The sequence below is a fragment of the Passer domesticus genome, chromosome 28, assembly GCF_036417665.1.
Source record: "Passer domesticus isolate bPasDom1 chromosome 28, bPasDom1.hap1, whole genome shotgun sequence".
NCBI classification, from domain to species: Eukaryota; Metazoa; Chordata; class Aves; order Passeriformes; family Passeridae; genus Passer; species Passer domesticus.
Genome location: NC_087501.1, coordinates 2665286 through 2691674, shown reverse-complemented (window position 1 = coordinate 2691674; position 26389 = coordinate 2665286). Strand labels below are relative to the sequence as shown.

The 26389-nt window shown below is 58.6% G+C and overlaps 1 protein-coding gene across 6 annotated transcripts; it reads left to right on the top strand.

Annotated features, from left to right (window-relative positions):
• Nucleotides 1–829: 829 nt before the first annotated feature.
• Nucleotides 830–26263, top strand: TACC1 (transforming acidic coiled-coil containing protein 1). 6 transcript variants are annotated; one of them, XM_064400355.1, is made up of 15 exons: nt 830–1114; nt 7135–7247; nt 12576–13569; nt 14574–14609; nt 14746–14778; nt 16140–16200; nt 16436–16634; nt 18652–18707; nt 20466–20588; nt 21001–21077; nt 21879–21922; nt 22024–22184; nt 22411–22517; nt 23116–23236; nt 23672–26263. In XM_064400355.1, exons 1-15 carry the CDS (start codon nt 1053–1055, stop codon nt 23738–23740), a joined length of 2256 nt encoding a protein of 751 aa, XP_064256425.1. In that variant the 5' UTR covers nt 830–1052; the 3' UTR covers nt 23741–26263. The 6 variants fall into 6 exon arrangements, with proteins under 6 accessions (XP_064256425.1, XP_064256426.1, XP_064256422.1 ...); XM_064400352.1 differs by lacking the exon at nt 830–1114 and adding an exon at nt 6417–6701; XM_064400356.1 differs by lacking the exon at nt 7135–7247 and having other exon boundaries at nt 983–1114.
• Nucleotides 26264–26389: the final 126 nt, after the last annotated feature.

The following is a 26389-nucleotide window of genomic DNA, read 5'->3' as shown; positions in this document are numbered from 1 at the left end:
GGGCACCGTCACAGGCAGGAGAGCAGTTGAGCCTGGAAAGTTTTTCATCCAAGGAAAGTTTGGTTGGGGTTTTTTTTTGTGTTTTTATTTCTTTTTTTAAATTTTTTTTTTAGCAAGGTGAGAGCTTGCAAGGGCACTGACACTTTTCTTGCCAAAAAACACTGCAGCTCCAGCCAGAACACCCTGACAGGAGCAAAAAAAAAATACTAATATTCCAGTTTTCAGTTTCTCAAAAATAAAAAGCTTGAAATGTTGTCAGAAATGGATACATTCTCAGGCACTTTAATCAGCACGCCAACGAGGAGTTTCCTTACCAGGGTCACCTCTGAGCTTTAAAATGCGACCTTAAATCTTCCTCCCGTGGAGGGGTCTGGCTGCTCCCGACATCGGGGCTGGCTCGTTGGCTTCCCCTGCAGAGCACGATTTGGGAAGAGGCTGTTCTGCTGTTCTCAGGGCAGAAATTTCCCCAGCACTTTATCAGGGCTTCTTGACAGAGATCGGGTGCCCTGGACAAGGAGCTCAGACCCCAATTTCTCGTTGAATGTGCAGTATGAGAGGCTGTGCTGGTGGCTGAATAACGACCTGCTAAATGAGCAGCTTCAGCTTGGGCAACAGGGAGAATTCCTTCATGGCAAGAGTTGTCCAGCGCGGGCACAGTCACCATTTTTGGAGGGATTTAACAGACCTGTAGATGTCACACCTGGGGACACGGGGCAGCGCCAGCCTGGGCAGTGCTGGGTTATTCAGTGTTGAGCTTTTTCCAGGGCTTTTTTCACCCCAAACCATTCCGTGGATGAATTATTCCCACACTCCTGCCCCGTGCCAGCCCCGCATCCGCCCGGCTCCTGCTGGGCTCGCGGTTCTGCCCCTCGGGGAGGGTCCAGAGGGGTTCCCCAGCCGGGGAGGGTCCGGGGGGCTCCGAGCGGCACCCACCGCCCCCAGCCCCCCCCGAGCCCGGCCGAGCCCCCGCCCTCCTCCCGCTCTCCCTCCCTGCCTCCCGCCCGCGGAGGAGGCAGCGCCGGGACCGGCGGAGAGGCGGCAGCGAGCCGGGCATGGGGGCGGCCCAGAGCCGGGCCCCCCGAGCCCCCCGGGAGCCCCGGGCCCCGCCGCGCCGGTGAGTGGGGGGCAGCGGTCCGCGGTGGGTCCCGTTCCCCCCGCGCGTGGGAGCGGTGCGGGCTCGCCGCGGCGGAGGCGGCAAAGCGGAGAGCGAGGTTGGGTTTGCGGGGAGAAAGTTCCCTTCCCCTCTGTCCTCCTCCCCCGCCGCACTTCGCTCCCCACCTGAACCCCCCATCCCTGGTGTCAGCTCAGCCCGCGAGGGAAGCTGGGCTGCCTGTGGACCCCCGGGTGTGGGGTGGGCTGAGGTGGGGGCTGTGGGGGTCTGCAGGCTGCGGGGGCTGGGGGAGCTGGGGCTGGGGGAGCTGGGGCCGGGCTGTGGTGGGGGTCTGCAGGCTGGGGGGCTGGGGGAGCTGGGGTTGGGGGAGTTGGGGCTGGGCTGGGGGAGCTGGTGGGGGTCTGCAGACTGGGGGAGCTGAGCTGAGCTGGGGGTCTGCAGGCTGCGGGAGCTTGGGCTGGGCTGGGGGAGCTGAGGCCAGGCTGGCCTGGGGGAGCTGAGGCCAGGCTGGCCTGGGGGAGCTGCTCCCCACCAGCTGCTCGGGCGCTGGGAGCTGAAAAGGAGACACTTGGGAAGGGGAGACGCTTGCTGGGATCAAAAGGAAAAGTGGAAATATCTTATCTGCGAATCAAGCAAAACACTGTTGAGAACAGACGTGTTTTCTTTAAGCGCGGACCCTGTGAGGCTGTGTGTTTGCAAACAGTGGGCTCAGACAAGGAAAACAAGTGTGTTCTGCCCTTGTTACTGCTCGGTCCTTCCTTTATTTCCTGCACTCATCTCCTGCCTAGACATTAGAAGTGTCTTCAGGTGGAAAAGCCGTGCCAGTGTTGCCTGCGTGGCTGGAGGTGCTTCTTTCTGCCCCGTTGGACTCAGCTCCTTCTCCTTCCCACCTGTTTGCTCCACCTTGAGCAAACTTTGTTTTGTTCCTCCTGCCCTTTGTCATGTTCCTGGTCCCTGTCCCTGTCCTGGCTGTTGTCCTCGCTCTTTGCTGTCCCCATTCCTGCTGGTTGCCCAGGTTATGGGTTAGGGCGCTGCCTGAATTTCCCAAAATGAAGGAGTCTGGAGTAAACTCAGGGATCTGGGGCCTGACAAGCACCTGATAAAAGCATTCCTGCCACATAGCTCAGATATTTTTAGCAAAGGGAGCAAAGGAGCTGAAGGGGGAGTCAATAAGCTGCATGATGAAGGCAGCTGCTTGTGTTCAGTGTGGAAATGGGGCTGGAGCCTGTTCCTTTTCAAATGAGCTCGCACCCACACGAGTGCATCAGCGAGATTAAGCTGTGCTTGGCATTTTTAAAACGCAGGAATAGCAGAGCATTCATTATCCCATCGGTCCTTTTCAGTGCAGCCACAAATGTCTGTATTTATCCATTTGCTGGCAGTCTGGTGGGGAAAGGCAGCTGGAGCCCGGGGCAGGCTGCTGCTGTCCAGGCTCGTGTGTGACACTTGCGTCCTTTATTTCTATTTCTGTAGCGCTGCTTTGATGGAATGTGCAGCGATGGGAACTGTCACATCCCGGGCCGGGAAGGGTCCCGGGGGAGCTGAGGGGCTCGGCAGCGCTGTCCCACGCTGGGTATGGCTTTGGAGCTCGGCAGCGCTGCCGCAGGGGGTGACACCGGGGCTCCTCTGCGACATTCCAGCTCCCTCTGTGCTCTGGGGCAGATGGCAGAGCCCGAGATGGGAGCAGGTTGTCTTGAATTCCAGGGTGTCGTTCTGCTCGGTCCGCGCAGAGGTGTCCGGGCTGGGGTTGTGCCAGGGTCGGGAGGAGCAAAAGGAGCCCTGAGCTCCGGGGCCGGAGAGCTCGGCAGCGCTCGAAACCCATCCTGGGGAGCCCTCTAGCGAGAGCAGCGCCCGCCCGAGCCCGCCGGGCTCCCGGGGCCGCCGCCGAGCCCGGGACATGCTCCGGGGGTTGTCACACCGGGATGCTCCCGTACCTGGGGAACGCCCGGGATGCTCCGGATGCTGCCGCCCGCAGGGGATGCTGATCCCTGATCAGTAGAATCGGTCGGAATAAAACGCAGCAACGGAAAAATGCTCCTGAAACACCTTGGACCTCCTCTCCTGCAGGAGATAAGTGCTGGGTGGATAAGGTGCTTATTACAAGCTGTGGGTGGGGGGATTTACACAGCAGTGAAAGATGGATTCGTGGTTTTTTCTGTGTGATGATCTCTGGGTTTGTTGCCACCTTCCCCTGCTGTCCTTGTGTCCCATCCTGGTGTTGCCTGCAGGTCCTGGCAGGGGAGTGAAAGGCCCCAATGCAGAGGAGCAGAGAAGCAGGAGAGGAAAAGAGAAATGAAACCCCACAAAAGATCTGCTTCTGAGCTAGAAATGTCAGTTCTGGCTGCTGTGTCATGCCCAGAAAAGCTCCGAAGCCAGAAATAGGTGTTCTCCTGCCTAGTGAAAGGGCTGAGAAGGGAAATTCCAGGTGCACGCCTTCCTGTGGCCCGGGGCACTGCAGCTCCACACGCCACAGGTGTGGCTGTGTGATTCCTGCTCCTCAGCGTTATTCCCTGTGCCCTTCCTGGGAACCGAGGTGTGGGGACACCGAGAGGAGTTGTGCACGCTGTGTTTTTGGGGTCAGGCAGAGGCTCTGCTGCCAGACTGCCAGGAGGAAGTTCATCCCCAGTGTGAGGGGAAGGCCCATCTGGATGAGAGCTGCTATCCCTGGATGCAGCTGGCTTCCTGCAAGGATAAACATGAAAAGCTTCAGCAAGGTTTTGCTTCTTTTTGCAGCTTTCGTGATGACAGGGCTCTTTTAGTTCCAAAATATTTGGGGTTCCACCTGTCCTCTGTGCAGCAGGGGCCGCTGCATTCCCCTCCTGGGAAGTGCAGGCAGTGTGAGAACCCTGGTGGGGTTTTAGGCAGCTCAGCACAGCCAGAGACATCCGTGGGCTGCACATCCCTGTCCCTGAGCCGTGTGTGTGTGCAGGGCTTGGCACAGAGAGCCCTGTGACAGCAGAGAGGGAGGGGACAGCCGTGCCAAGGACAGCCCGTGCAGCTGCTGCCTGTGTGGGCTGCATCTCTCTGCCAGGATGGAAACTGCTGGCAGGTGTTTTTGAGCAGGTCAGCACCCTCCCTGCTCTGCAGAGATGTGTTTGCTGACTGTGCCAAGCGGCGTTTGGCAGGCAGAGCCTCCGGTGTGCCTGACAAAGTCAGGTCATCTCCTCGCTGGTGATTTGCAGCCGGTGCTGCTGCCAGGCTGGGTCAGGTGCCAAGCTGGAAAATGCCACTCGAGGCATTTTCTTAATTGCTCCTCGGTTGCAGCAGGTGGAAGCAGGCTCTGCCCCTGCACTGCTCTGCTATCTTGCTGCCCCAGGGCCCTGCGAGTCAGGAGCTCTGCCGGCAGCTGGCTCAGTCCTGCTGATCCTGTTCCTGCTGGCTCCTTCCCGGGGTGCTGGGTGGGATTGGGATCCTCGCTGGATGCCGTGTGTGTGCACAGCCTGCACAAGGACAGGTCCTGATGATTTCCTGCTCTCATGTGCTCCAGTTTCCTCATCCAGCAGGAGCTGTAGGAGTCAGCCTGTCACACGCAGCTCCTTCCCTCTGCAGCCGAGGTGCCTCGTCCCTGCTGCCATGCCAGTGCCTCTGCTGCTCCTGCTGCATTTTCTCGTTCCCCTGTGAGGTCCCTGAAGAGTTCCTCAGCTGCTCTCGACTGCTGCTGCTCCCTGGGTTCAGGGGGAGGCGGGAAGGGGAAGCGGGAGCAGCAGGAGGATGAGGTCAGGCTGCAGCGTGCTGCTGCAGCGCGGCTCACGCTGAAGATCTGATGTAAAATTCATCTGCAGAAATCAGCTCTGCCTCTTCAGGGAAGTGGGCCGTGCTCTGCAGCCATGGGCGACAGGATGTTGAGCTTCTGCTTTTGCTTCAGACTCGTGGTTTTTTGGCTAAGCTTCAGTAAGAGCCAGTCCCCTCTTGCTCGGTGTCCTCAACCTGGCAGCAGGGGAGGGTGCAGGGTCCCTTGTCCCCAAGCCCTGGGGATGTGGGGCCAGCGTGGTGCAGGGGCTGAGCTGTTCCCTGGGGCCCACTGCCTCTCCTGCCACGGACCCGTGGTGGGAACTGGCAGCACCTCAGCTTTGGTTCACCCAGAGAAGCCTTCGGGGAAGCTTAGAGTATTGTGGAAAGGGGTAAGAGATTTTCTTTTCAAGAGGATGGGCAGTAAAAGCACACAGGAATGACACATATACCTAATAAGGACACCAAGAGAGGGAGGCCTGGAGAAAGGATCCCTGCAGGGAGGTTATTTGAGATGCTCAACGGTGAGTACCGAGCCCTTTGAAGCTTCCAGAGGCAGCCAGACCAGATGGACAGGTCTGCTGTGGCCCGGGGGCCTCTCTGGCCATGCAGAGGCATTCCCAGCCCCCAGAGCTGGCTGATGATTCACAGGGAAGCCGTGGCTCAGCCTTGGTGAGCTCTTGGTGAGGTCAGCGACAGCGGGCCAGGATTGTTTCACAGCAGGACAGTTGTGTGCCATTCCCGAGGCCATCCCTGGCGCCGGGGTGAAGCAGTCAGGGTTCCAGGGAGCTGCCAAAAGTCCGGAGCCAGCAGCACCACTGCCCGTGGCAGATCTGCAGCCGAGCCCTGGGCATTCCTGCCCGTGCTGTGTCAGTAATGTTATCTCCTCTCTCTAGCAGGCGTGTGGGAGGTGATGAATTTGGGAGTGGGAGCCGCCGTTAGGGGAGAAGTTCCTGAGGGAAAGCTCCCGAGGGAGGCCAGCAAGGCTGATCTCTGTGAGAACTGCTGGCTGTTATTTTTAAACAACAATGGTTTAATAAATAAATAAACTTGCTGCCACGGAAGGATATAGCATCAGCCAGGGCTGTGGAGGCCGGTGTTTCCTTGGAAAATGGAAAGGGCAGGTGTTTCCCTCCCCGTGTTTGGCTCCTCGGCTCTGGAAAACCCCCTTCCTTGGGAAGGAGAGAGCCTTCCCGGTGGGACCGAGTCTTCCTGGGGAGACTGAGGGTCCCTGGGCGCTGCCTCCCCCCAGGGCAGTTCCCCACCCGCCTGGGGTCTTCTCGGGCACGCCAGAGTGGAAAGAATCTGCGTCCTGCCGGCTCTGTGACAGCACAGGTGCAGCCGCACAGATGTGGGATAAACCGGGATCTGGTTTCACCGCTCCCTGCCCTCTCACGGGGGGCTCCCTGCGGGAAGGCGGGGGTGCCAGCGCCGTGCCCAGCCCCGCCTTTGGGCAGAAACCGGCGAATTTGGCAGCTGGACCAGCGGGGGCTGTCACCCCCCGGGCCGGGAGGGGCTGCGGGGCCGGTGCCGGTCCCTCCCGGCGGGCGGTGCCGGGGGCGGGCGCTCCCCGCCGCCAGTGCGCGGTGCGGGGGCGGCCCGGGCGGAGCGGAGCGGAGCGGAGCGGGGCGCGATGGGGCCGCAGTGAGCCCGGCGGGGAGCGCAGCGCAGCGGGGCCGATGGCGTTCAGCGCCTGGCAGATCCTCTCGCCGGTGCAGTGGGCCCGCTGGACATGGTCGGCGGTGCGGGGCGGGGGCAGCCCCGAGGAGGAGGGGGACGGCGGGGCCGGTGCTGCCGAGGAGGAGGATGAGGAGGAGGAGGAGCAGGAGCCGCCGGCGGGGGGCTCGGCCCTCGGCTTCAGGCAAGTCACCCGCGGCCCCTTCCCTTCCCTGCCCGCATCCGTGCGGGGCTGCGGGCGCGCCCTCCCCGGCTCTCTCCCCATCCTCCCCTCGCTCGCTGCCTGGCTGCCGGGGGCTGGGAGATGCTGCCCGGAGGATGCTGCGCTCCGGAGCGGCGTGCGGGATGTGCTGCGGGGCTGCATGTCCTCGGAGGGCCGTGCTGCGTGCTCAGCCCGGGAGCGACCGGGCCGCCGGCAGGGCTGGGGTGCACGGGGCGCTGCTGGCCATGATGTTTCACCTGCTCTCCCTTTTTTGCCAGCACGTCCCGCTGGACAGGAGCGAGAGGCCGGCCCGGATGGGCAGCCTGCAGCCTGGCTGGACGCGTAGGCTGTGGAGGATTTCACAGGTAGCCTTGAAAGCAGTAATTCCTCACTCTTTTCCCCCCCTCCTCGGCAGCTCGGACTCCACTGATAATTTTGAGACCCCCGAAGCAGAAACACCGAGCTGCTCGCCTCTCAAGGAGTTCTGCGAGCCACCGGGATCGCCGGAGCCTGAGGCCGGGACCCAAGGTAAAGAGCCAGCGTGCTCCTCCTGCTCTTGGTGCTCTGCTCCACGGCAGGAAGGCAGGGTGGGGTCCAGGAGTCAAATTCTCTGACTTTGAGTAATGCCTGGCGCACTTTTGGTGGTTAATGGCCTGGGCAGTTCAAATGCCAGGGCTGGGCTGGGCGCTGCCCATCACAAAGAGCTGTGATGGGCTCACCGGGAGGAATCCCAGGGTGCTGTTGAATTGCTTTATCAGTTAAACGTTCCTCTGACGCTTCCTCTGCAGCCTGGGGGCTGCCCTGGCTGCTGCTGGGACCTTTCTCTTGTGTCCCTCGCCCCTGGCTCCTGCACAGGAGTGGCAGGATGCCAGGTCTGTGTCCCCCAGGCTGGTCAGTGCTGGGGATTTCATTGCACAGGCCGTTTTTCCTTGGAGTTAGATGTGTCCTCACTGAGCAGCTGCTGTTAAAGATGCAAGAGCTCAATGCTGCTAAACCTCAGTTTTTGAGAAATTGCAGGGGATCTGCTCTAGTTGCATGGGGTTTCCCTTGCTGGGATTCCCTGAGCTGTTCTGCAGGTTTATCCCTGCATCCCACGCTGCTGCTGCTCCCCTGAGTGTGGCTCCCCATTAGCCCACGGCCTTCTGAGCTCCAGCTCCCCACTGTCTCCATGCCCTCCTCTTCAGGGGTTTGTGCTGGTGCCCCTGGCTGATCTTGGTGTTTATCTCTGTTTTTGTGCTGCTGGGAGGAAGCCTTGGAGCTCTGGCACTGCTGCAGCAGCCCACGGAGGGTTATCAGGGCAGGGCAGGGAGGAGATCTCCCCTTCCACATGCTCTCAGTGGCTGGGCAGTGCCAGGGTGTTTGTGAGCCCCGGGGTGCAGGAGAGGAGCCTCTCCAAGGCACTGGGCAGTTTGTGGTGGGTCAGGCAGTCCTGGACAGGCCATCCTGAGCATTCCCTGCCCCTCATCCTTCAGACCCTGGTACTGATGTGCAGCATTGTGCTTTCCTTCAGTGCAGCAGCAGCTGGGAACTTTTTGTGGGGCTGGTTTCAGAGCAGTGGGCTCGGCCCAGACCTTCTGTGGGTCCTTCTGTGCAGAAGCCCAGGCACAGGGTGCTGTGGCTCTCCATCTCCTGTGGTGTTGCTGTGCTTTGGGGTGGATCTGGGTGCTCGTCCATCCCTGTGGAAAACTCCTGTTTGTCTGCTGTGATGGAGGGAGTGCTCTGTTCGTGCTTCCAGTAATCACAGCTCTTGGAATAATCCTTTTAAGAAAGGATGATAGAAACATCTTTACTTTGGGGATAATGCCTGGGAAAGGGGGGAGATATAAAGGCTTTCCTAGCAGGTAGGAGGATCATTTCTGGCACAGCTTAGGGAAGCACATTGCTTCAGGCTCTGGGGTGCCCCTGTGCCCCTTGTCCTGGGATGAGCAGCTCCTGCTCAGCAGCGAGGGACTATCTGCTCCTGCACACAAAGCTCCCAGTGTTCTGGAGACGGGGGCATGATCTCCAGCAAAAGCTGTTTTTCTGTGCTGCCTGGCAGAGAGTGGGATGTCAGAGCGGGCAGAGCCAGACTGGTGCCACCACACTTGGCTGCAGCCCCTCCCTGCCCCTGTCTGTGTCTGTTCACTTTGTCAGGAATGGTGGGGAGAAAGGATTTGCCCGGCTGTGGGTGGCTTTGCAGTGTGCAGAGGCACCCTGGCTGCCACAGCACCAGTGCAATCCGTGTGTTAACCCTTGGGGGCTGGCTGCAGCTCGGGAATCCTGTGTCGTGGCTGCTTGGCAGCACAGGGAGCTGCTCCCTGCTCCCTGCAGTGCCAGGGAGCAGCTGCTGGCCCTGCTGGGCTCTGTGGGGGCAGTGCCAGGGCTGTGCCCACGGGCAGGCACAGCACCCCTGGCCTTGAGGGACAGCCAGGAGCAGGCACTGTCTGCTGTGCAGGGGAATAAACAGGGTGAGGAATGACAGAAGCTGTGACTCCAGGGCTGGCTGCTCCACTCACAGCCAAGAGGTGACCTGGTGTGTCAAACCCTGTACTTGGGGACAAAAATTCATCCCTGAGGGGGCTGCAGTGAGGGTTTGTGCCCACTCAGGATCACTCAATTTCCTCTTGTGGTCTCGGATGGTGGGACTATTTCCATCCCACTCTTGCTCGAGCTGTCTGCAGTGGTGGGACTATTTCCATCCCACTCTTGCTCGAGCTGTCTGCAGTGGTGGGACTATTTCCATCCCACTCTTGCTCGAGCTGTCTGCAGTGCATATTTGGCAGAAGGAAATGAGCAGAAGCAGCAAACGTGGAGCCAGCAGTGCTGGGAGCTGCCGTTGCCCTGATGCAGGGCACGTGTTTTCCGGTGCCTTAGCAGCATCCTCCCTCTGCCGGTATGCTAATTCTTTACAGAATGGATTTAAAAATAGATCAAGGCCTGGTAGACACAAACGGAAAGCGGTGGTTGGTGCTGTGGGGCTGAGCTGGGTGTGTGGGGCAGATATCCTGTGCTGAGGCAGGGAAGTGTGTGACTCAGAGAGCACTGCCCTGAGCTGGAGAGCAGAGGGGCTGTTCTGGCACAGGGAAAGGGCTCTGAGCCTTTGCCTGGCAGCACTGCCAAGTGGTTCGTTGGAGGGATGGCACGTTGGAAAGCTGCTTAAGTCGGTGTTTGTGTTTAATTTCAGACAAGCAAAGCAGTTATAATGCAGAGGCACAACGTGTCTATTACTGCGGTGCCAGACTGTCCTGCCTGCTTTTCTTTAGAAAGTAAAAAAGAAAAATCCCTGTTTTCACTTTGTAGCATCCCCTGCAGGTACTCACCTGGATGTGGAGCAGGTTTGCAGCCTGAGCACTGCCAGGGCAGCGGGTGTGGGTGAGATCCTGCTCCCTGTGCTGAGTTTGGGACAGACCCTGGGGTCACTGTGTGTGCCGTGCTCCTGCTGGGACTGAGCTGTCACCACTGCAGGGTGCAGTGCCAGGGGTGGAACAGGACACCTCAGGGTCACCTCAGGGTCACCTTTCTGGGATGCTGCAGTATGGATCTGCTGGGATGCCTGGCTGGTCCGAGGGGCAGAGCTGCTCCCTGGCTGCCAGCCCGCCTTCTCCTGTGCTGTTCAGCACAGATTTGGCCCAGAAGGAGGATTTGAGCTGTGACAGGGCTGGGGGACAGCTGCAGGAGTGGGGGACAAGCTGGTTTCCCTGGCAGGGAGTACGTGCAGAGCCAGCACGGCTGCTCCCAACGTGACTGCCTGGGGCTGGGGGAGAGCTCCAGGAGGAGCAGGGAGAGCTGCAGGCAGCGTGCAGGGCTTGGGGAGGGCTCCGTGGGGGCAGCCAGGGCTGCACTGAGGTGTCACAGGGCTGGGAGCATGGTCTGGCTCTTCCTGTGCACCCCAAGAGCCGCTGCTTCTGCATCCTGTGTAATTGTTCCTCCTGTGTTTGAGGCAGAAGAAATGTAGAGGGGGAGGAACTATGGGAACCCCCCCGAGCTTGCAGGAGGGATGTTTCTGCTGCAAAAGATTTCCAAAGCCATCAGAGAGCACCTGAGCCTGCTGCCTCCCAGTACATCCCAGTTCCTTAGCTCCCAGACTGGCTGCAGGAGGGGCTGAGGAGCTGAGCACCCCTGGGTGCAGAAAACGAGGCAATCACAAAGCTGCAGAACCTGGGTGGGTTCTTCCTCTGATTTTTGTGGGAAAACAATTCTGAGCTATGGCCACACGCCCCTTTCCTCCCCCCGCTGCAGACACCAGGGCATGGAGAGGCAGCTTGTGTGCTGGCTGCTTGTTATTCAAGGAGTAATTACTCATTGCTTGGGTTAGAAACCAGGATGGGCTCATGTCTGTGAGAGCGGCGGCTGCCAAACCCTCTGCTGGGAACGCAAAATGCACTTCAATAGTCCTTTTGCCCTGACTTTGAAGTCTGCTCTTCTGTTCAGGGCTGTCTCTGGAAGGCTTCAAACAGCTGAGCAGCACGGCAAGTGTAATAAAGTTTTCTTTGGGGTCTGTGAAGGAGGTTTTCCTGGTTCCTAATGATGGGAAGGCCTGCCAGGCGCTGCCTCAGACTGTTTCCTGGCTGCACTCCAAGTACTCATCCACTGGATTTGTGTTTACTGGTGCATTTTCTGGGGCATCAAGGCAACGTCTACTTGGAGGGAGCTTTCTTTTGCAGTCAGAGGAAGCATTTTTGCAGTCTCAGGGAGGACGCAGACCCTCATGATTCATTTCCATGGCTTTTAGCATCCTGGGGGATCAATTATGCTAACCACGAGCCATCAACTGAGTCAGGATTGTTGGCTCCACGTCCTGGATTAGTCCTGGGACCAGATATTTGCCTGATTCCCTGTTCCTCTGCCAGCCTGTGGCTTGCTCTGTTACCAGCACACATGAGCCAGTTACAAATGCCTGGTGATAGGAAAAACCTCTTCTGGATGGGGGTCTGGTTGGGGTCCCCCTGCCAAACAGGGGGGATGCTCGAGGTGACCCCTGTGCAGCTGTCACCTCTGTGCCAGGGCAGGGACAGGCAGATTTCCTCTTCATCACCCAGGCTGCTCTTGGCAGACAGGTTTTCAAGCCAGTTTGGCCCTTGGGAAGGCACTGGTTCTGCTCTGCCCTTGCAGGATGTGGTTGATTGTGTCTCCCCAGAAAGGTTCCTGTGAGGGCTGCAGGTTCCACGTGCTCCCTGGTGGGTGCTGGGCATGCCAGCATCCTGTCTGCCTTCCCCCAGGGGTCTGAGCCTGGTTGAGGGGCAGGAGAAGCACCAGATGTTTTCCTCTTGTGCCTTGGCACACCTGCAGCACAAGCCTGGGTGCTCGGTGGGTGCAGCTTTCAGGGTGCCCCAGTAGATAAAGGATCTTCTCCATCCCCTGATGTCAAAGAAAAGATTAAACAGTAAAAGGATTGAGGGGAAAGGATTGGAGTAACGGTGATTAAGTCATGGATCAGGATTTGTCCTGACAGCAGGGTGGAGAGCCTGCTGTGACTGCAGCAGGATTTCTGCAGGTGAGAGGAGCTTGTGTGGGGCAGCTTCTCCTGCCTGGTGCACGTCCAGCAGGGCAGCCCCAGCGCTGGGTGACCCCCAGATCCCTCCTGCAGCCAGATTCTGCTCCTTCACTGAGCCCCCCTTCCCATTCCCCTTCTCCCTGGGGCCTGCTGCTTCACATTTTGTGGTGTTGTCTCCTGCTGTGTGTCCCTGAACTCTTCTCACTGATTTTTAACTCTGCCCAAGCGAGCAGTGACTCCCTGTCGTGTGGCAGGAGGGAAGCTGTGACTCAGTGGATCCTCCATAAAATCCAACCCTGGAGCAGCTGTGAGGAGGGAAGGAAGCCCTTTAGAGGGGAGTGCACTGCAGGTCAGGCTTTAACCATCTCCTTTTATCTTTCCAGAGCCAGGTGGCCATGGTGACCTGCTGGTAGAGGAAACCCACAGAGACAGCTCGCCTGGGAAGCACCCCAAAGATGAGGCTCAAGCAGAGACTGGAGCCCCTAAAGCCAGTTTGGATGCTAAAGGGGAAGCTGACCCCAACAACTCACCCCTGATGCAGCCCCTGGCAGGGCTGGGCTGCGAGGCTGACCCTGCTCACGCTGCTGTGGAGCCAGCCCCCGTGCCCCATGTGGGCACGGCCCCCTGGCAGCGGGCCATGCCAGGAGGGGACCCTGGCACGGGGCTGGTGGAGCTGGGGGCTGCTGCCCTGGGCCAGGAGCAGCTCGGGAAGGGGAAAACACCTTCACCGGGGAGGAAAACAGATGAAGGCACAGAGGAGAACCAGCTTGAGCCTGAGCAGCATGACAGGAGTGTCAGCCCCTTCGTGGCAGGGGTCTGCCAGCTGCAGAGCTCTGCCCCAGCAGCCCCACAACGCCTTCCCCATCCCGGGGAGCTGGGGGGGGACCCGGCTCTGGAGGCCCCAGGGCAGGTCCCAAAACCTGGGGCTGATTGTACGGAGGCTAAAGAGAGTGTGGAGGCCAAGCCAGCTTCACCCAGGAGGGGCAGCAGGATCCCAGCCAGCAAGCTGACCCCGAAGAGACACAGAGAGTCCCCCAAGAAAGCAGCTGAGGATGCAGAGAGGGGTCCCACAGAGCCCCCCCGGGGCTGCTCCCAGCTGGGTCCCACGGGCTGGGACAGCCCTGGCCTCGGCTCCCTCAGTGGCAGCTCAGCTCTGCAGAATTCTCCAGTTCTCCCCAAGGGCTCTTACCAGTTTGACCCCAGTAACTTTGACTCCATGGATCCGTTCAAGCCCACCAAGACGCTCGGCAGCACCGACGCCGACTCCTGCTCAGACAACAGCCTGAATGAGATCCTGGAATCTCACACGCTGGAGGTGCAGGACGATGCCCTGAAAGGCAGAGACTCCCCCAAGAAGGCCAAGTCACGCCTGATAACGTGAGTGCCAGTGTGTCAGAGCTGGGGCTGCAGCCCCCCTGTGCTCCCCAGGGGCAGGCAGAGCTGCTCTGGTGATGGTGGTGATGGTGCTGGTGGTGCTGGTGGTGCTCCTGCCCTGGTGGTGCCTCCTGAGCGAGCCCCAGATGCTGCAGAGCACCTCAGGTTCTGCTGGTGGCTCAGTTTCATCCTCCTGTGCCTGTCAGTGGCACTGGTGGGAGGAGAGGGAGCGGTGTTCTGGAGCAGTGCCAGCGTCCTGAGTGCCAGGGCAAGGCTGGATTGGCACCTGCTTGCAGGATCACCTCTCTGCAAACCCCTTGGGGGTCCAGCTGGTGGGTCAGGGTGTGGATGTGGTGTCAGAGGAACCCGCAGGGGAGGCTGGAGCTGATGTGTTTGCTGGGCTTGTGCAGGGATGCAGGTGTGCTTGCTCAAATGCAGCTGAGACTCTTGGTGAGCTGCCACCGAGTTCCTGTTTTATGTCAGAGAAAGAGAACAGGTTGGACGGGCAGTCTCTCACTCTGCTGTCGGATTTTCCAGTGAGAAAATTAGATAGTGGGTTTTAACAGTGAAAGAGAAAACCTCACAGGCAAAAATCAGGCTGTGTTGGATGTTTTTTGTCCAGGAAACACTTTAGAGAGAGTAGATAAAAAATTTGTAAGAGCTGGTGTGTGGCTGTGGGTGAGCAGAGCCAGTGGGGAGGGGAAGCAGCAGGGAATTCTCTGCTCTCTCTGTCACCTTGGAGCAGCACAGGCAGCAGGGTATTGCCCTGGCAGGGAGGATTGTGTTTGGATCTCACCCCGCTGCTGTGGGCAGCAAGGGCAGGATCAGAGTGTCCCGTGTGTGTGTGTGTGTGTGCCTTCCCAAAGACTGAGCCAGGCAGCTCGCCGTGCTTCTGAGGGCAGAGTTAACATCCAGGTCTTTTCACACACTCTTCTTCAGGTCTTTTCACACACTCTTCTTCTCTCCATCTGTCTGTCTCTCTCCCTGTCCGTGCTTTGGTGCATCAGGACTACTGAGCAAGTGAAATTTCTCTGTTTTCTGTTGTAAGTACTCTCTCCTGTATTCCTTTGCTGGTTTTGTCCTCTCTCTGGGTGTGTGCTGCCCCACTGGTCTCCATGGCATGCTGGCTCCTTCTGCCCTTTGACTTGTGCTCTCTGCTGTCTGGTTTGTGTCCCGCAGCCCTCGGCGGGGTCCCCAGGGTGGCCTGGCCTGGTGAGTGCCTGGGAGTGAGGGAGAACAGCTGGGCTGGGCTGGGCTGGGCTGCACCAGAGGCACACAAGCCTGTGCTTGTCCTCGCAGCATCTTCTGGTGGTGGACAAGTGCTCAAAACCTCCAGCTGATGGAGGGGCAGCAGGCTTTTGTGCAATCCAGAGCTGTTATCGTGGTGCTGGTGGGGGGAAGCTCAAACCATGGCACAGGACAGGGTGCAGAAAGGAGGGTGAGGATGTGGCGAGTTTGACTTGCTCGTGGCAGGGCACGAGGCACAAAAGCAGTCCTGGTTCTTTGGTGTGAGCCAGGCGTGCATGGCAGAGGAACCCGTGTGCCGTGCCACGCTGCTCCTCGTGCTCTGCTGTGCTGGGCTGGGGGGGCTGCACAGCTGCAGAGGGTGGGGGCAGCCCCCTGAAGCTGGCAGCAGCTTGCTGCAGCCCTGCTCGAGCCTTTGCCTGTGTCCCTGCCAATGTGGGGAGTGCCGTGGCTGGAGGCTGGGATCCCTCCCCGGTCCCTGCTGTGGCTGTCACACGAGCTGTTCCTGCTCAACAAGCATCTCCTGGGGGTCAGACGTGGCCAGGAGCCTGGGAGATCCCTGAGTGTGGAGTGTGAGATGCAGAAGTGCTGTCCCACCCACGTTCCCACTCGGGCTGTGCCTGCTCTGCTGTGTGCCAGGCTGGTGCCCGGTGCAGGGGGATGCAGCCGTGCCTGCAGCCCTGCCCAGGTGGCCTCTGGATGGGTCTTCAGGAACGTGGGATGAAGTTCCAGGGACAGCCTCCTCACTGGAGGGCAAGGAGACCACCTGCAAGACCTCCTTGGGCTAAACTTCCCACCCGAGGGGCAGCTATTCCTCCAGGCAGAGCCTTTGTTCAAGCACAGCACCTTGCCCTGGCCGTGCTGGCCTGACTCACCTGGAGATGTGGATGCTGTGGAGATGTCCCAGACAAACTTCCAGCCGCAGGGAGAGGGCATGGGACAGCCTGGACGTGGTTCTTCCTGCAGAAAGTCGACGTGCACCGAAGCCTGGGCGCCGTGGTGCTGGACACGCAGGGCGAGGGAGATCCTTCAGTGCCTCTCTCACCATCAGCCTCTTGGGGTCCTTGCTCTCTCTGCTCCTTACCTTCCTCAGGAATAAACACCTCCCAGACAAACCCAACTTGGGTGTAGTCGTGTCTTTTGTTTGCCTGTCCCTTCTGTTCCTCCCAGAACTCGCTCTGCCTCGGTGCTCACTGGTGAGTGGGGTGCTGGCACGCGGTGGGTGCAATGCTGGTGCTGCCTCCCCCTGCTTGGGCTGCCTGGCACGCACCCCGCCTCCCCCCCAGTGCCCCTGAACCCCCCTCAGCTGCTGCTCCTCTCTCCTGCAGGAGCGGCTGCAAGGTGAAGCAGCACGAGGCGCAGCCCCTGGTCCTGGACATCAGCGCTCAGGTACGTGGGGTCTCACCCCAGAGCTGTGGGCTGGGCACAGGGTGCTGGGCACAGGGAGAGCTGGGCTGGCTGAGCTTCAGGCTGGCATCTTCCCTGTGGGCAGTTCCTGATGGGCAGGGAGGGAGGAGGGCTGCTGGGGAGCAGCTCGCCTGTGGATTTTGAGCTTTCCGTGCAGTGTCCAGCAGCTCACCTGATCCCCACAGATCTTGCTTAACTGCCTGCTTTGCTCCTGCAGGATGAAGGAGTGTTGATCTCAGAAATCCCAGATATTACCAACCGGGATGGCCGGGCCACTGATGAGGAGAAGTTGGCCTCCACCACCTCCACGCAGAAACCAGCGGGGCTGGAGAAGAAGGCTGAGGCAGAAGATGACCTGGAGTACTTTGAGTGCTCCAACGTGCCCGTGTCTGCAGGGAAGCACAGACCAGAGGCAGGTGAGGAGCATCCTGCTGGCCTTCAGCTCTGGGAATGCACCGTGACTGCAGCCAGGGAGCCTCTGCAGCCTCTGGCAAGGAGCTGCTGCTGCAGCCTCCTCTGAGTTTATTCACACTGACAGGGCTAAAGGCTGCTGCAGGTTCTAATGGAACCTCCCATTGCTTTCCTGCACTGTTTCCAGGATGGAAAACGATGGTCCAGGCTGTGTTTATTTAGACTTTGGGTGCAGAGCACTCTCCCCATGGTGTTGCAGTGGGATGTGGCTCAGGCACGAGGTTCCCTGCCAGTGCCCCCCTGACAGCAGTGCTCACTGCTGAGCAGAGCAATTGTCCAGCACTCAGAGCATCCTGCCCTGGCTCCTGGGCTGCAGGATCCCTGCTTAGAGCCTGTGCCTGGAGCAGAGCTGCCAGGGCTTGGCACAGGGCTGTGGCTGATGGAGATCTCAATAATGCCTGCACAGACCCAATTATTGCTCCTGGTGGAATTCTGCCATCAGTTTCCCACGTAATTAGCCTCTCTGACCAAGCCATTACAAAATAATTAAAAGCCAGGCAACATGACATTTAATCAATAGCCAAGTCCAAGGTGCAAGCAGGAGAAATCACCACGGGGGGGGTTGCAGCCTCCCCTCTGCAGGAACCCATTAATCATTTCTCCCGATGGCTGTGCTGGCTGCCAGCTCCATGGAGAACGGTCCTTTGTCCTCAGGGGAGGAAAATCTGACAGTCAGGGGAGAGGCTGGAGGGTTTATTTATTGCTGCTGGTCTCAGAGGGCCGGGCAGTGCACGGTGCTCTGTGCAGGGATGGGAGCTGTGGGATAAATGGAGGGGAGCAGTGGGAAGTGTGCAGTGTTACATGAGCCTTCCTCTCCAAGCTGAGCTCTCTAAACACTGTTCTCTGCCTGCTTAGCACATGAATCGTGCCTGCAGTTGTGTGAGTGTGGCCCATAAATGACCCCTCGTGAGGCAGCACCGTGCCTGCAGGTCGGGGTGTCCCTCCTGTGAGGCAGGGTGTCCCCCAGGGGTGGTGTCCCCCAGGTCAGGGTGTCCCTCCTGTGAGGCAGGATGTCCCCAGGTCAGGGTGTCCCTCCTGTGAGGCAGGGTGTCCCCTAGGTCAGGGTGTCCCTCAGGTCAGGGTGTCCCTGCTGTGATGCAGAGTGCCAGATTGGGGTGTCCCTCTTGTGATTCAGTGTGTCCTGTGGGACAGAGTATCCCCCCTAGATTGGGGTGTCCCTCCTGTGAAGCAGAGTGTCCCCAGGTTGGGGTGTCCCTCTTGTGAGGCAGGGTGTCCCCCAGGTCAGGGTGTCCCCAGGTCAGGATGTCCTGTGAAGCAGAGTGTCCCCAGGTCAGGGTGTCCCTCCTGTGAGGAAGGGTGTCCCCAGGCTGGGGTGTCCCTGCTGTGATGCAGAGTCCCAGATTGGGGTGTCCCTCTTGTGAGTCAGGGTGTCCTGTGGGACAGAGTATCCCCTAGATTGGGATGTCCCTCCTGTGAGACAGTGTCCCCCATGTCAGGGTGTCCCCAGATCGGGGTGTCCCACTCCTTGCAGACGGGGAGATGTTTTTTATCTCCTCTGCTGTTAGGAGCAGGTCCTTCGGGGGCTGTTGGGGCTGGCTGCCCTGGGCTGTGCTCTGCTCTGCCCCAGCACCCTGCTGCAGTGCAGAACGTCCCGAGCCTCTTGCTCCCCTCAGGAGTGGCAGTCCCAGCCCTGGGGACACGGGCACACCGAGCTGCCACCAGAGGGGAGTGTTGGTTTCCACTGCAGCGGCGCTGCGAGGCTGGCAGGGTGCACGTTGTGACACCTGGGGACAGGGTTTGATGGTGACCTTGGCACTGCTGGGCACTCCATGGTCTTAGAGAGCTTTTCCAGCCAAAATGATTCCAGCAAGGGCAAAGACCTTCCCCCTCTTTGGGAGGGCATGGGGAGGCTCAGAGGTACCCTCCTGTGTCTCAGAAAACCTGTGTGTGCCCAGGGTGCTGTTTCCAAATCAATTAAAGGTTGTGTTCCATTGTCTGCAGGTTTTGAAAAGGAGATCTGCAAGCAGATGGAAAAGGCAGGGCCTGGCATCTTCCCCGTGAGTGCCTCTCGCTTTCTCCTTTCTGAAAACGAGTTTCTTTGGGAGGTAAAATTCTTGACGAGCCCACGCAGGGACTCGATAAAAATAGCAGAGATTTCCCAGCAGGCCTGGAGGAGCCTGGCAGAGACGGATCCCTCCTGGGTGGGCTCGTGGGGAGGGAGGGAAGGAAAGAAGGAGGGAGGGAGTCAGGGAGGGAGGGATGCTGGGGACAGGCAGGAGCAGGGCAGAGCCAGGGCTGCAGAGGGTGGCTGAAGGACAGGGAGGGCACAGGAGACCATGAGGAGCTGCCACAATAGATTGTGTCTCACGTGGAGTGTCCAGTGCTCTGAGGGCCCCTGGGTGCTGCTGCCTTCCCAGAGGGATCCTCAGCCATGCTCAGGATGGCAGCAGAGGTGGGGAAGGGCGCAGAAGCCCTGCCCTGCAGCCACGCTGACCCTGGCAGCCCAGCAGCAGCCCCACCGTGCTAGCACAGCCCTGGCATGCCCCGAGGAGCCCCAAAGCCTCTCTGCTGCGGGGGCACCCCGTGCCAGCCCAGCAGCCCCCGGCCAAAGCTGCTTGAGCTGACGAGCAGGTGACAGTGAGCTTAGCACCATCAGCAAAACCACCCCCTGCGAGGCAGATTTAGCTGTGCTGAGCCCCACAAGGACGTGGGGCAAAGTGAGCCTTTCCTCTGGTGCCCAGCAGAGCCTGGGCAGGCTGCTGTCACCCCAGAGGTGCTGCAGGTGCTCAGGTGTGCAGCTGCTGCTGGGGGATACTGCAGGAGGCTCAGCCAAAGCACACTGGGCTGATTCTCCTCTCTGCTGGGGTGCCTGGCCCCAAACCTGCCCCGGGGTGGCTCCCACCTCTGCCACGGCCACAGCAGAGCTGTGAAGGGCTGGGGGAGCCCCAGCTGAGCAGCTGAAGTGCCAGGGGGAGGGAGAGGGCAGGGGAGAAGTGCTCCAGTGCTCTGTTTCCTGCCTCCTTCCTCCCAGCACTTCTCTGTTTATGGCAGCCCCTTCTCAGGGAGATGCCTTCTGTCTGGGTGGTGAAAGGAGGGGCGGGCAGTGCCAGCACCTGGGGCTGAGCCTTGCCCCCAGTTTGCCCCTGTGGCTGTGGCACTGATGCACAGGCAGGGCACAGGAGCTGGGCTGTGGGCAATGAAGGCAGTGGGCAATGGGGGTACAACCACCCCTGGTCTTGTAGGGGCACCCAGAATGGCACCAGGAGGGTGCCAGGATCTCTGTGTCAGCATCTCCTATTTCAGAGCTCACCTGGAGCACCAGGGGTGAGCAGGGCTGTCCCTTGGAGCCCTGCTCTGCAGAGGGGTGAAGTCTGCTCCCCCCACAGCTTCCTTGGGCCCAGGAAATGTCCCTGCAGCTGCCAGCTGCAATTTGAGCACGTCAGCTGCAGTGCTGTCCCCACGGATGGGAGAGGCTGGAGACAGACAACCCCGACCCTTGCAGACCACCCCCACCTGTGGCTCAGTCAGCAGAGACCCTCCAGGCTGGGGGTATTTTTAACCCCATGGGGTTAAAACCAACCGTGGGATAAGGGAAGATGGGTGTGAGCACATCTGTGCTTGGGGCTGGGTCTGCTCCTTCTGAACTGGGCCCTTAGTGGGTCTCCCTTTTGGGATGTTGCCTCCCTGGGTTGCCAGGTGTCAGATGCAGGCTCTGGGCTCTGTGTGTGCAGGAAGGGAAATGCAGATGCTGATAAAACAGGGATGGAGGGGGTGAAAAGAACCCCCCCGACATCCCAGCTGGGTCATTCCCCCAGGACAATCCCGGGCTGTGCTCCATGGACAAGTGCCCCAGCGTGGGCAGGAGCGAGAGTCCCCTGGCTGGCATCTGCCTCAGCGAGTCCGAGAAGGCAGCGGTGCTCACACTCATCAGAGAGGAGGTAACGGCCCTGGCCCTGGCCCCTGGGGCTGCCCCTGGTGTCCCTGGGGCTGCCCCTCATGTCCCTGGCCCCTGGGGCTGCCCCTCATGTCCCTCTCCCCTGGGGCTGCCCCTCAGAGGTGTCCCTGTCCCCTGGGCTGCCCCTTGCTCATCAGAGAGGAGGTAACAGCCCTGTCCCTGTCCCATGGGCTGCCCCTCGTGTCCCTGGGGTACCCCTCATGTCCCTGGGCTGCCCCTCTTGTCCTTGTCCCCTGGGCTGCCCCACGTGTCCCTGTCCCCTCACTGGACCCCACCCCAGGGCAGCAGGGGCAGCTCTGCCCTGCCCAGGAGGGGGGATCTGATCCCCTGCATGGGACAGAGAGGGGAAACCCCTCAGAGCACATCCCAAGGGTCCTTTGTCTGCTGCAACCCAGATAATCACCAAGGAGATCGAGGCCAACGAGTGGAAGAAGAAATACGAGGAGAGCCGGCAGGAAGTGCTGGAGATGAGGTACGAGTGTCCCTGGGCAGGAGGGGGCTGAGGGGACGTGAGGGATGACAGAGTGAGGGGTGACACAGGTCAGCCTCACCAGGGTGGGGTGTCTTGGCAGAGATTTCTTTTAGTGCTGGTGCTGTGTCAATGTTCTCTTGGTGCTGTGTCAGTGTTCTCTCAGTGCTGTGTCAATGTTCTCTCAGTGCTGTGTCAATGTTCTCTCAGTTCTGGTTCTGTTTCAATGTTCTCTCAGTGCTGTGTCAATGTTCTCTCAGTTCTGGTTCTGTGTCAATGTTCTCTCAGTGCTGTGTCAATGTTCTCTCAGTTCTGGTTCTGTGTCAATGTTCTCTCAGTGCTGTGTCAATGTTCTCTCAGTTCTGGTTCTGTGTCAATGTTCTCTCGGTGCTGTGTCAATGTTCTCTCAGTGCTGTTTCAATGTTCTCTCAGTGCTGTGTCAATGTTCTCTCGGTTCTGGTTCTGTGTCAATGTTCTCTCAGTGCTGTGTCAATGTTCTCTCAGTGCTGGTGCTGTGTCCTGCTCGTTCCTTTGCTGCAGAAATCAAATCCCACGAGCTGTGCCAGCCCCAGTGGCAGAGGCAGGTTTTGGTTTGAAGCACTGCTGATGGGTGGGGCAGCCCCAACATCTGGGTTGCAGCCACAACATCTGGGCCCTGTGACCGTGCTCCTGTGGGGGTGCAGTGGTGACAGGGCATGGGACAGCAGGTCCTCCCGTGGGGCACATTGCTGCCAGCACAGCTGGAGGTGCATGTCCCCAAAATCTGTGGCCTCTCACCTGTTTGTTTTTTTCTCTTCCTTCAAGGAAAATCGTGGCTGAGTATGAAAAGACCATTGCCCAGATGATAGGTAAGGTGCTGTCGCCTGGCCAGGTGTGTGGGGCAGGGAGCTGGCTGCCACAGCTGTCCCCACTCAGTCACTGTGTCCTTGGTGTTTGTTCTCCATCCCAGAGGATGAGCAGAGGACAAACATGACATCTCAGAAGAACCTGCAGCAGCTCACAATGGAAAAGGACCAGGCTCTGGCAGACCTGAACTCGGTGGAGAGATCCCTGTCGGATCTGTTCAGGAGATATGAAAACCTGAAGGGCGTCCTGGAGGGATTTAAGAAGGTCCTTACTTTGGTTTTGCCTTTCTCCCTTAGCTCAGGTCCCTGGTCACAGGGTTCCTGGGCAGTCACACTCCATGTTTCTATGCTGCTGAGCTGGATAAGAGGGGCTCCAGCATAAAACAGAAGTTGGGTTTTTTAAAAAACTTTTTTTTTTACACTCAGAACAGTATCTATCATCTCATCTTTGTGCCCAGTCCCAGTGCAGATGGATGTACTTTCTCTTCCAGAATGAAGAAGCTCTGAAGAAATGTGCTCAAGATTATCTAACCCGTGTCAAGCAGGAAGAGCAGCGGTACCAGGCCCTGAAAGTCCACGCAGAAGAAAAATTAGACAAGTAAGGTCATGCATGAGATTGCTGGGTGCTTCAAGACCTTGTAGGGAAGCGGCTTCATTTGCTTTCCAGAGGCTGGAAGGCAGGAGCTGAATGATGTGAAAAGCTGCATTTTACAACCTCGGGCTCAAGCGTCTCTAAGCACGGCAGAGCAAATCCCTGAATGCACTCTCTGATCTCTGCTTATTTACTTTCTAATGGAGAACCTGAGGTTCAGGGTCTATTTATGGTCACTTACCAAGTTCCCATCTTTCAGAGAGCGCTCCTGTTTGTGGTACACGAGGGGGCTGCACAGCCCTGGGGCTCAGCACGTGGAACCCTGAGTGAAGTGGGTGCTGAGCAGGTTTAGCTTGGCCCTGAAAGAGCAGAGTTTCACAGAGGGGCTCGAGGAGCTGAATTAACCCAGTTTCATCCAGTCCCACCAGGGGCAAAACCCCTCTGTTGTAGCCAGGCGAGCAGAGCCAGGCTCTGCAGTTGCTGCACATACTGTGGGGCTCCTGCTGGCCCCCTGAGCTGGCCTGTGGCCCCCTGAGCTGGCCTGTGGCCCCCTGAGCTGGCCTCTGGCCCCCTGAGCTGGCCTCTGGCCCCCTGTGTCCCCCAGAGCCAACGAGGAGATCGCCCAGGTGCGCACCAAGGCCAAGGCGGAGAGCGCAGCGCTGCACGCGGGGCTGCGCAAGGAGCAGATGAAGGTGGAGTCCCTGGAGAGAACCCTGCAGCAGAAGGTAACCCAGCTGCCCCTGCCCTCTGCAGCCCTGCCAGCAGTTCCTCTTGCTGCCCTGAGCATCCTGGTGATGCCGGAGGTGTCCTTGGTCCAGAAGGTGTTTTGTGGGTTTGGTTTTTGGAATATTTATTTTGTTTGCGTCTTTTTTTTTGTCTTTTGTGGGGTTGGTTTGGATTTTTTGGGCAGAATGGGCATTGCTGGCTTACGTGTGCCTGTTTGCAGAGGTGTGGGCTGGGGCTGGCTTGCTGCAGATCTCTGGGATGAGGAGGGGTGAGCACAGAGCTCCACGCAGTGCCCGGAGCACAGAGGAGCTGTTGCAGGGGCACGTGTAGGAGCTGCCTGCCCTTTCCCACACATGCTTGATGGCAGATAGGCCCTGGTGTTATTCCCCACCTGTGCCACCCACAGGGGTCCCCAAGATCTGCTTTTCTTCCAGAACCAGGAGATTGAGGAGCTGACCAAGATCTGCGACGAGCTGATAGCGAAACTGGGAAAGTCAGACTGAGCCTCAGCACCCCTCGCCCAGCACTCTGCACTTGGCTGCTTCTCTCGTGACGTTGAGCACCTTGCCTTACCCTGGAGTCCCTGCAGGAAAGCTCACGTGTCCAGCTGCCCCCCTGGCTGCCAGACCTGTGGCTCCTGAGCAGGGCTGCTCCCCTCACTGTCCCCGTGTGCTTCCCACAGCTCCGGGCTGGGGTCCCTGCAGTCAGCCTGGGCATCCTGTGCTCAGCCTGGGCCTGTGTGTCCCTCCCTGGGCTCTGTGCCTCCTGGTTGTGTCCCCTCTGTCACTGATTGTCCTCACGTGCTCAGCAGAACAGGTCCAGCCACTGGCAGGTGCTGCCCTGGGTCGTGGGTGATGGCAGGGGTGGAGCTGCTGGCTCTTGCACTGGGGAGGGCACCTGGCACGGGGATGGCTGGTCTCTGGTTGGTGGGTGAAGCACAGCACAGCCTCTCCCTGTCCCTGGCTGTGCCAGCCTCGGAGGAAGGGAGCTGACATCTCTGCATTCGTGCACTTTATGAGCATTTGTGGGCACTTGGGCTCTCTGCTCACTCCTTCCAGTCAGGCACGACCTGTTCCCCCCAGGGCACTGATCAGTCACAAAACCTGCAGTAACTTCAGTCCTCCCCGGGGAGAGTCCAGGTGAGGGGAGGCAGGAGATTTCTGCACCAAGAGGTGTTTGGGAAGCAGGGGAGATGTTGGTTCTGCTCCGTCCTCCCCGTGGTCCCTGGTGCAAAGCCAGGGCTGTGTCTGTGCCACAGTGAGATCAGGGCTCCATTTCAGAGGCTGCAGGAGGAAGGAAGTGAACCCTGAGCTGCCTCGTGGGTACTGCAGTAGCTGCAGTGATGGAGGATTCTCTGCCTTGAATGGATAGGTGTGAAATAAGGGAAATATTTGCAGTATGGACTGTTTCCTGCCCAGCCTGCTGAACACTTTCACAAACCTTTTTGCTGCTACCTTTTTGTAACAGAATTGAGCTCTTTTCCTTCTATTTTCTAATTCCCTGTGTCGAGCATGCAGAGCAAACACCTGTTTAAGCCAGAGCCATACACTTGATTATATTTTATTAGTTATATAATATATAGAGAGTTTATTCTACACTTAAGCAAAGGTGTCAGCAGCCTGCCCCAGCACACAGCTTGCCAGCCTGTTCTCCACACCCCCAGTTATCCCAGTGACACACTGGTCACAGAAGCCAGTGGCTGACACCACCCAAAGCAGTGCACCTGTTGCTTGTGCTGGATATTCACCCTTTGCACAGCTGACAGAAAAGAAAAACCCTTTTTGCCCCTTTCTTTTTAACCCCCTTGACCTCCCCACATGTCCCCTCCTGAGCTGGTGAAAAAGCTTCAACCATAAGATCAGCAAGGATATTTCTGTTCCCCTTGGGGAGTCTGTGCAGGTCAAGCAAACCCCTGAGACCCCGAGATTTCTGGGCCAGTTGGCTTTTTCTCTTGAGGAAGCAGCATTGCATCACCTCTCAGAGCTGGTGGCAGGCTGGTTTCTGGCTGGGGCACTGCCCTGCCATGGTGCTGCTGGAGCCCAGGAGCAGGAGCAGTCCCAGGTGGGGCTGTGGCAGCCCTCAGCCTTCTGCCTTGCTCAGAGCTGTGATACTCATGTGCAGTTCTCACTCAAGGTGTGACACTCTGAGGTCAGTCTCTCCTCGGGGCACGGCTCTGGCCCTGGGAGCTGATGGATAATTGCAGAAGTTCAAGATTTCACCGCTTCCCCAGCGCCCTGACCTGCACACAGCAGTCACAGCTTTCCCCTGTGGGCTGTCAGCACTGTGATCACCCACGGGGCACAGTCCTCCATCCCTCCTGTCCCTGTCCCCAGTGCCACCCGCTCCTGCCGTGCCACCTCCCCTCACCCGCTCCTGTGCCCGTCCGTGTGCACCCCAGCCTGGGCAAAGAAGATTCCTACGGAATGATTTATTAACTATAATATGGTTATAGCTACATTTATATATAAATAAATACACAATGGCTGCAGTGATATCGAAGAGCAGGCGTGTTTGCCAGCGGGCAGGGTGGCTGCACCTCGAGGTGACGCTGCACACGCCGAGCTGGTGGTGTCCCCGTGACTGGCACAGGGGATGGCAGGTCCCTGTGTGTGCTGTCACAGCTGGCTGTGTTTGTCTGTTCCTTGCAGTAGACTTTAAACGCTGTTTTGGCAGCGGCGGGCCCTGCCCCTGCTGCTGTGTTGCTGTTTGCAGTGTGTGTTTGCCAGCAGATCTGTCTGTAACCAAGTGCCAACCAGTAACCCCCGACTACTGATCTCCCCCTTCCCTCCAGTGTGGCCTCCCCCAGGCAGGAAATTCCTCTGCATTGGCTCCTTCCCCTCTGCTTCCAGCCATGTGTGTAACTGCCATCACCATCGGTTTTATATGTATGATAATTTCCCTTTTATATGTCAGGTAAATATTTGTAAGAGTTATACTCACACAAATGAGATTATTATAATGATTACTAATATATTTTTTTCCATGTTTCATTGCCTGAGTAAAAACTGTGTTTATCACTCTTGAAAGCTTTCTTGGTGTTTGTGAGGTTGGTGGAGAGTTTTGGGAGGAGTTGGCTTTGCCTTCCAGAATGGGCCGTGTTCTGCTTTGTCTTTATTAATGTGATTTCCATGGCACTTGGTTTCAAATAAGTA

Bases quoted from the DNA above. Each gene is read 5' to 3' on its own strand.
- TACC1 (XM_064400352.1), top strand. From the start codon at position 6,520: ATGGCGTTCAGCGCCTGGCAGATCCTCTCGCCGGTGCAGTGGGCCCGC. The intron at 16,635-18,651 runs GTGAGGAGCATC...CATTGTCTGCAG, and splicing joins GAAGCACAGACCAGAGGCAG to GTTTTGAAAAGGAGATCTGC. The intron at 18,708-20,465 runs GTGAGTGCCTCT...TCATTCCCCCAG, and splicing joins CAGGGCCTGGCATCTTCCCC to GACAATCCCGGGCTGTGCTC.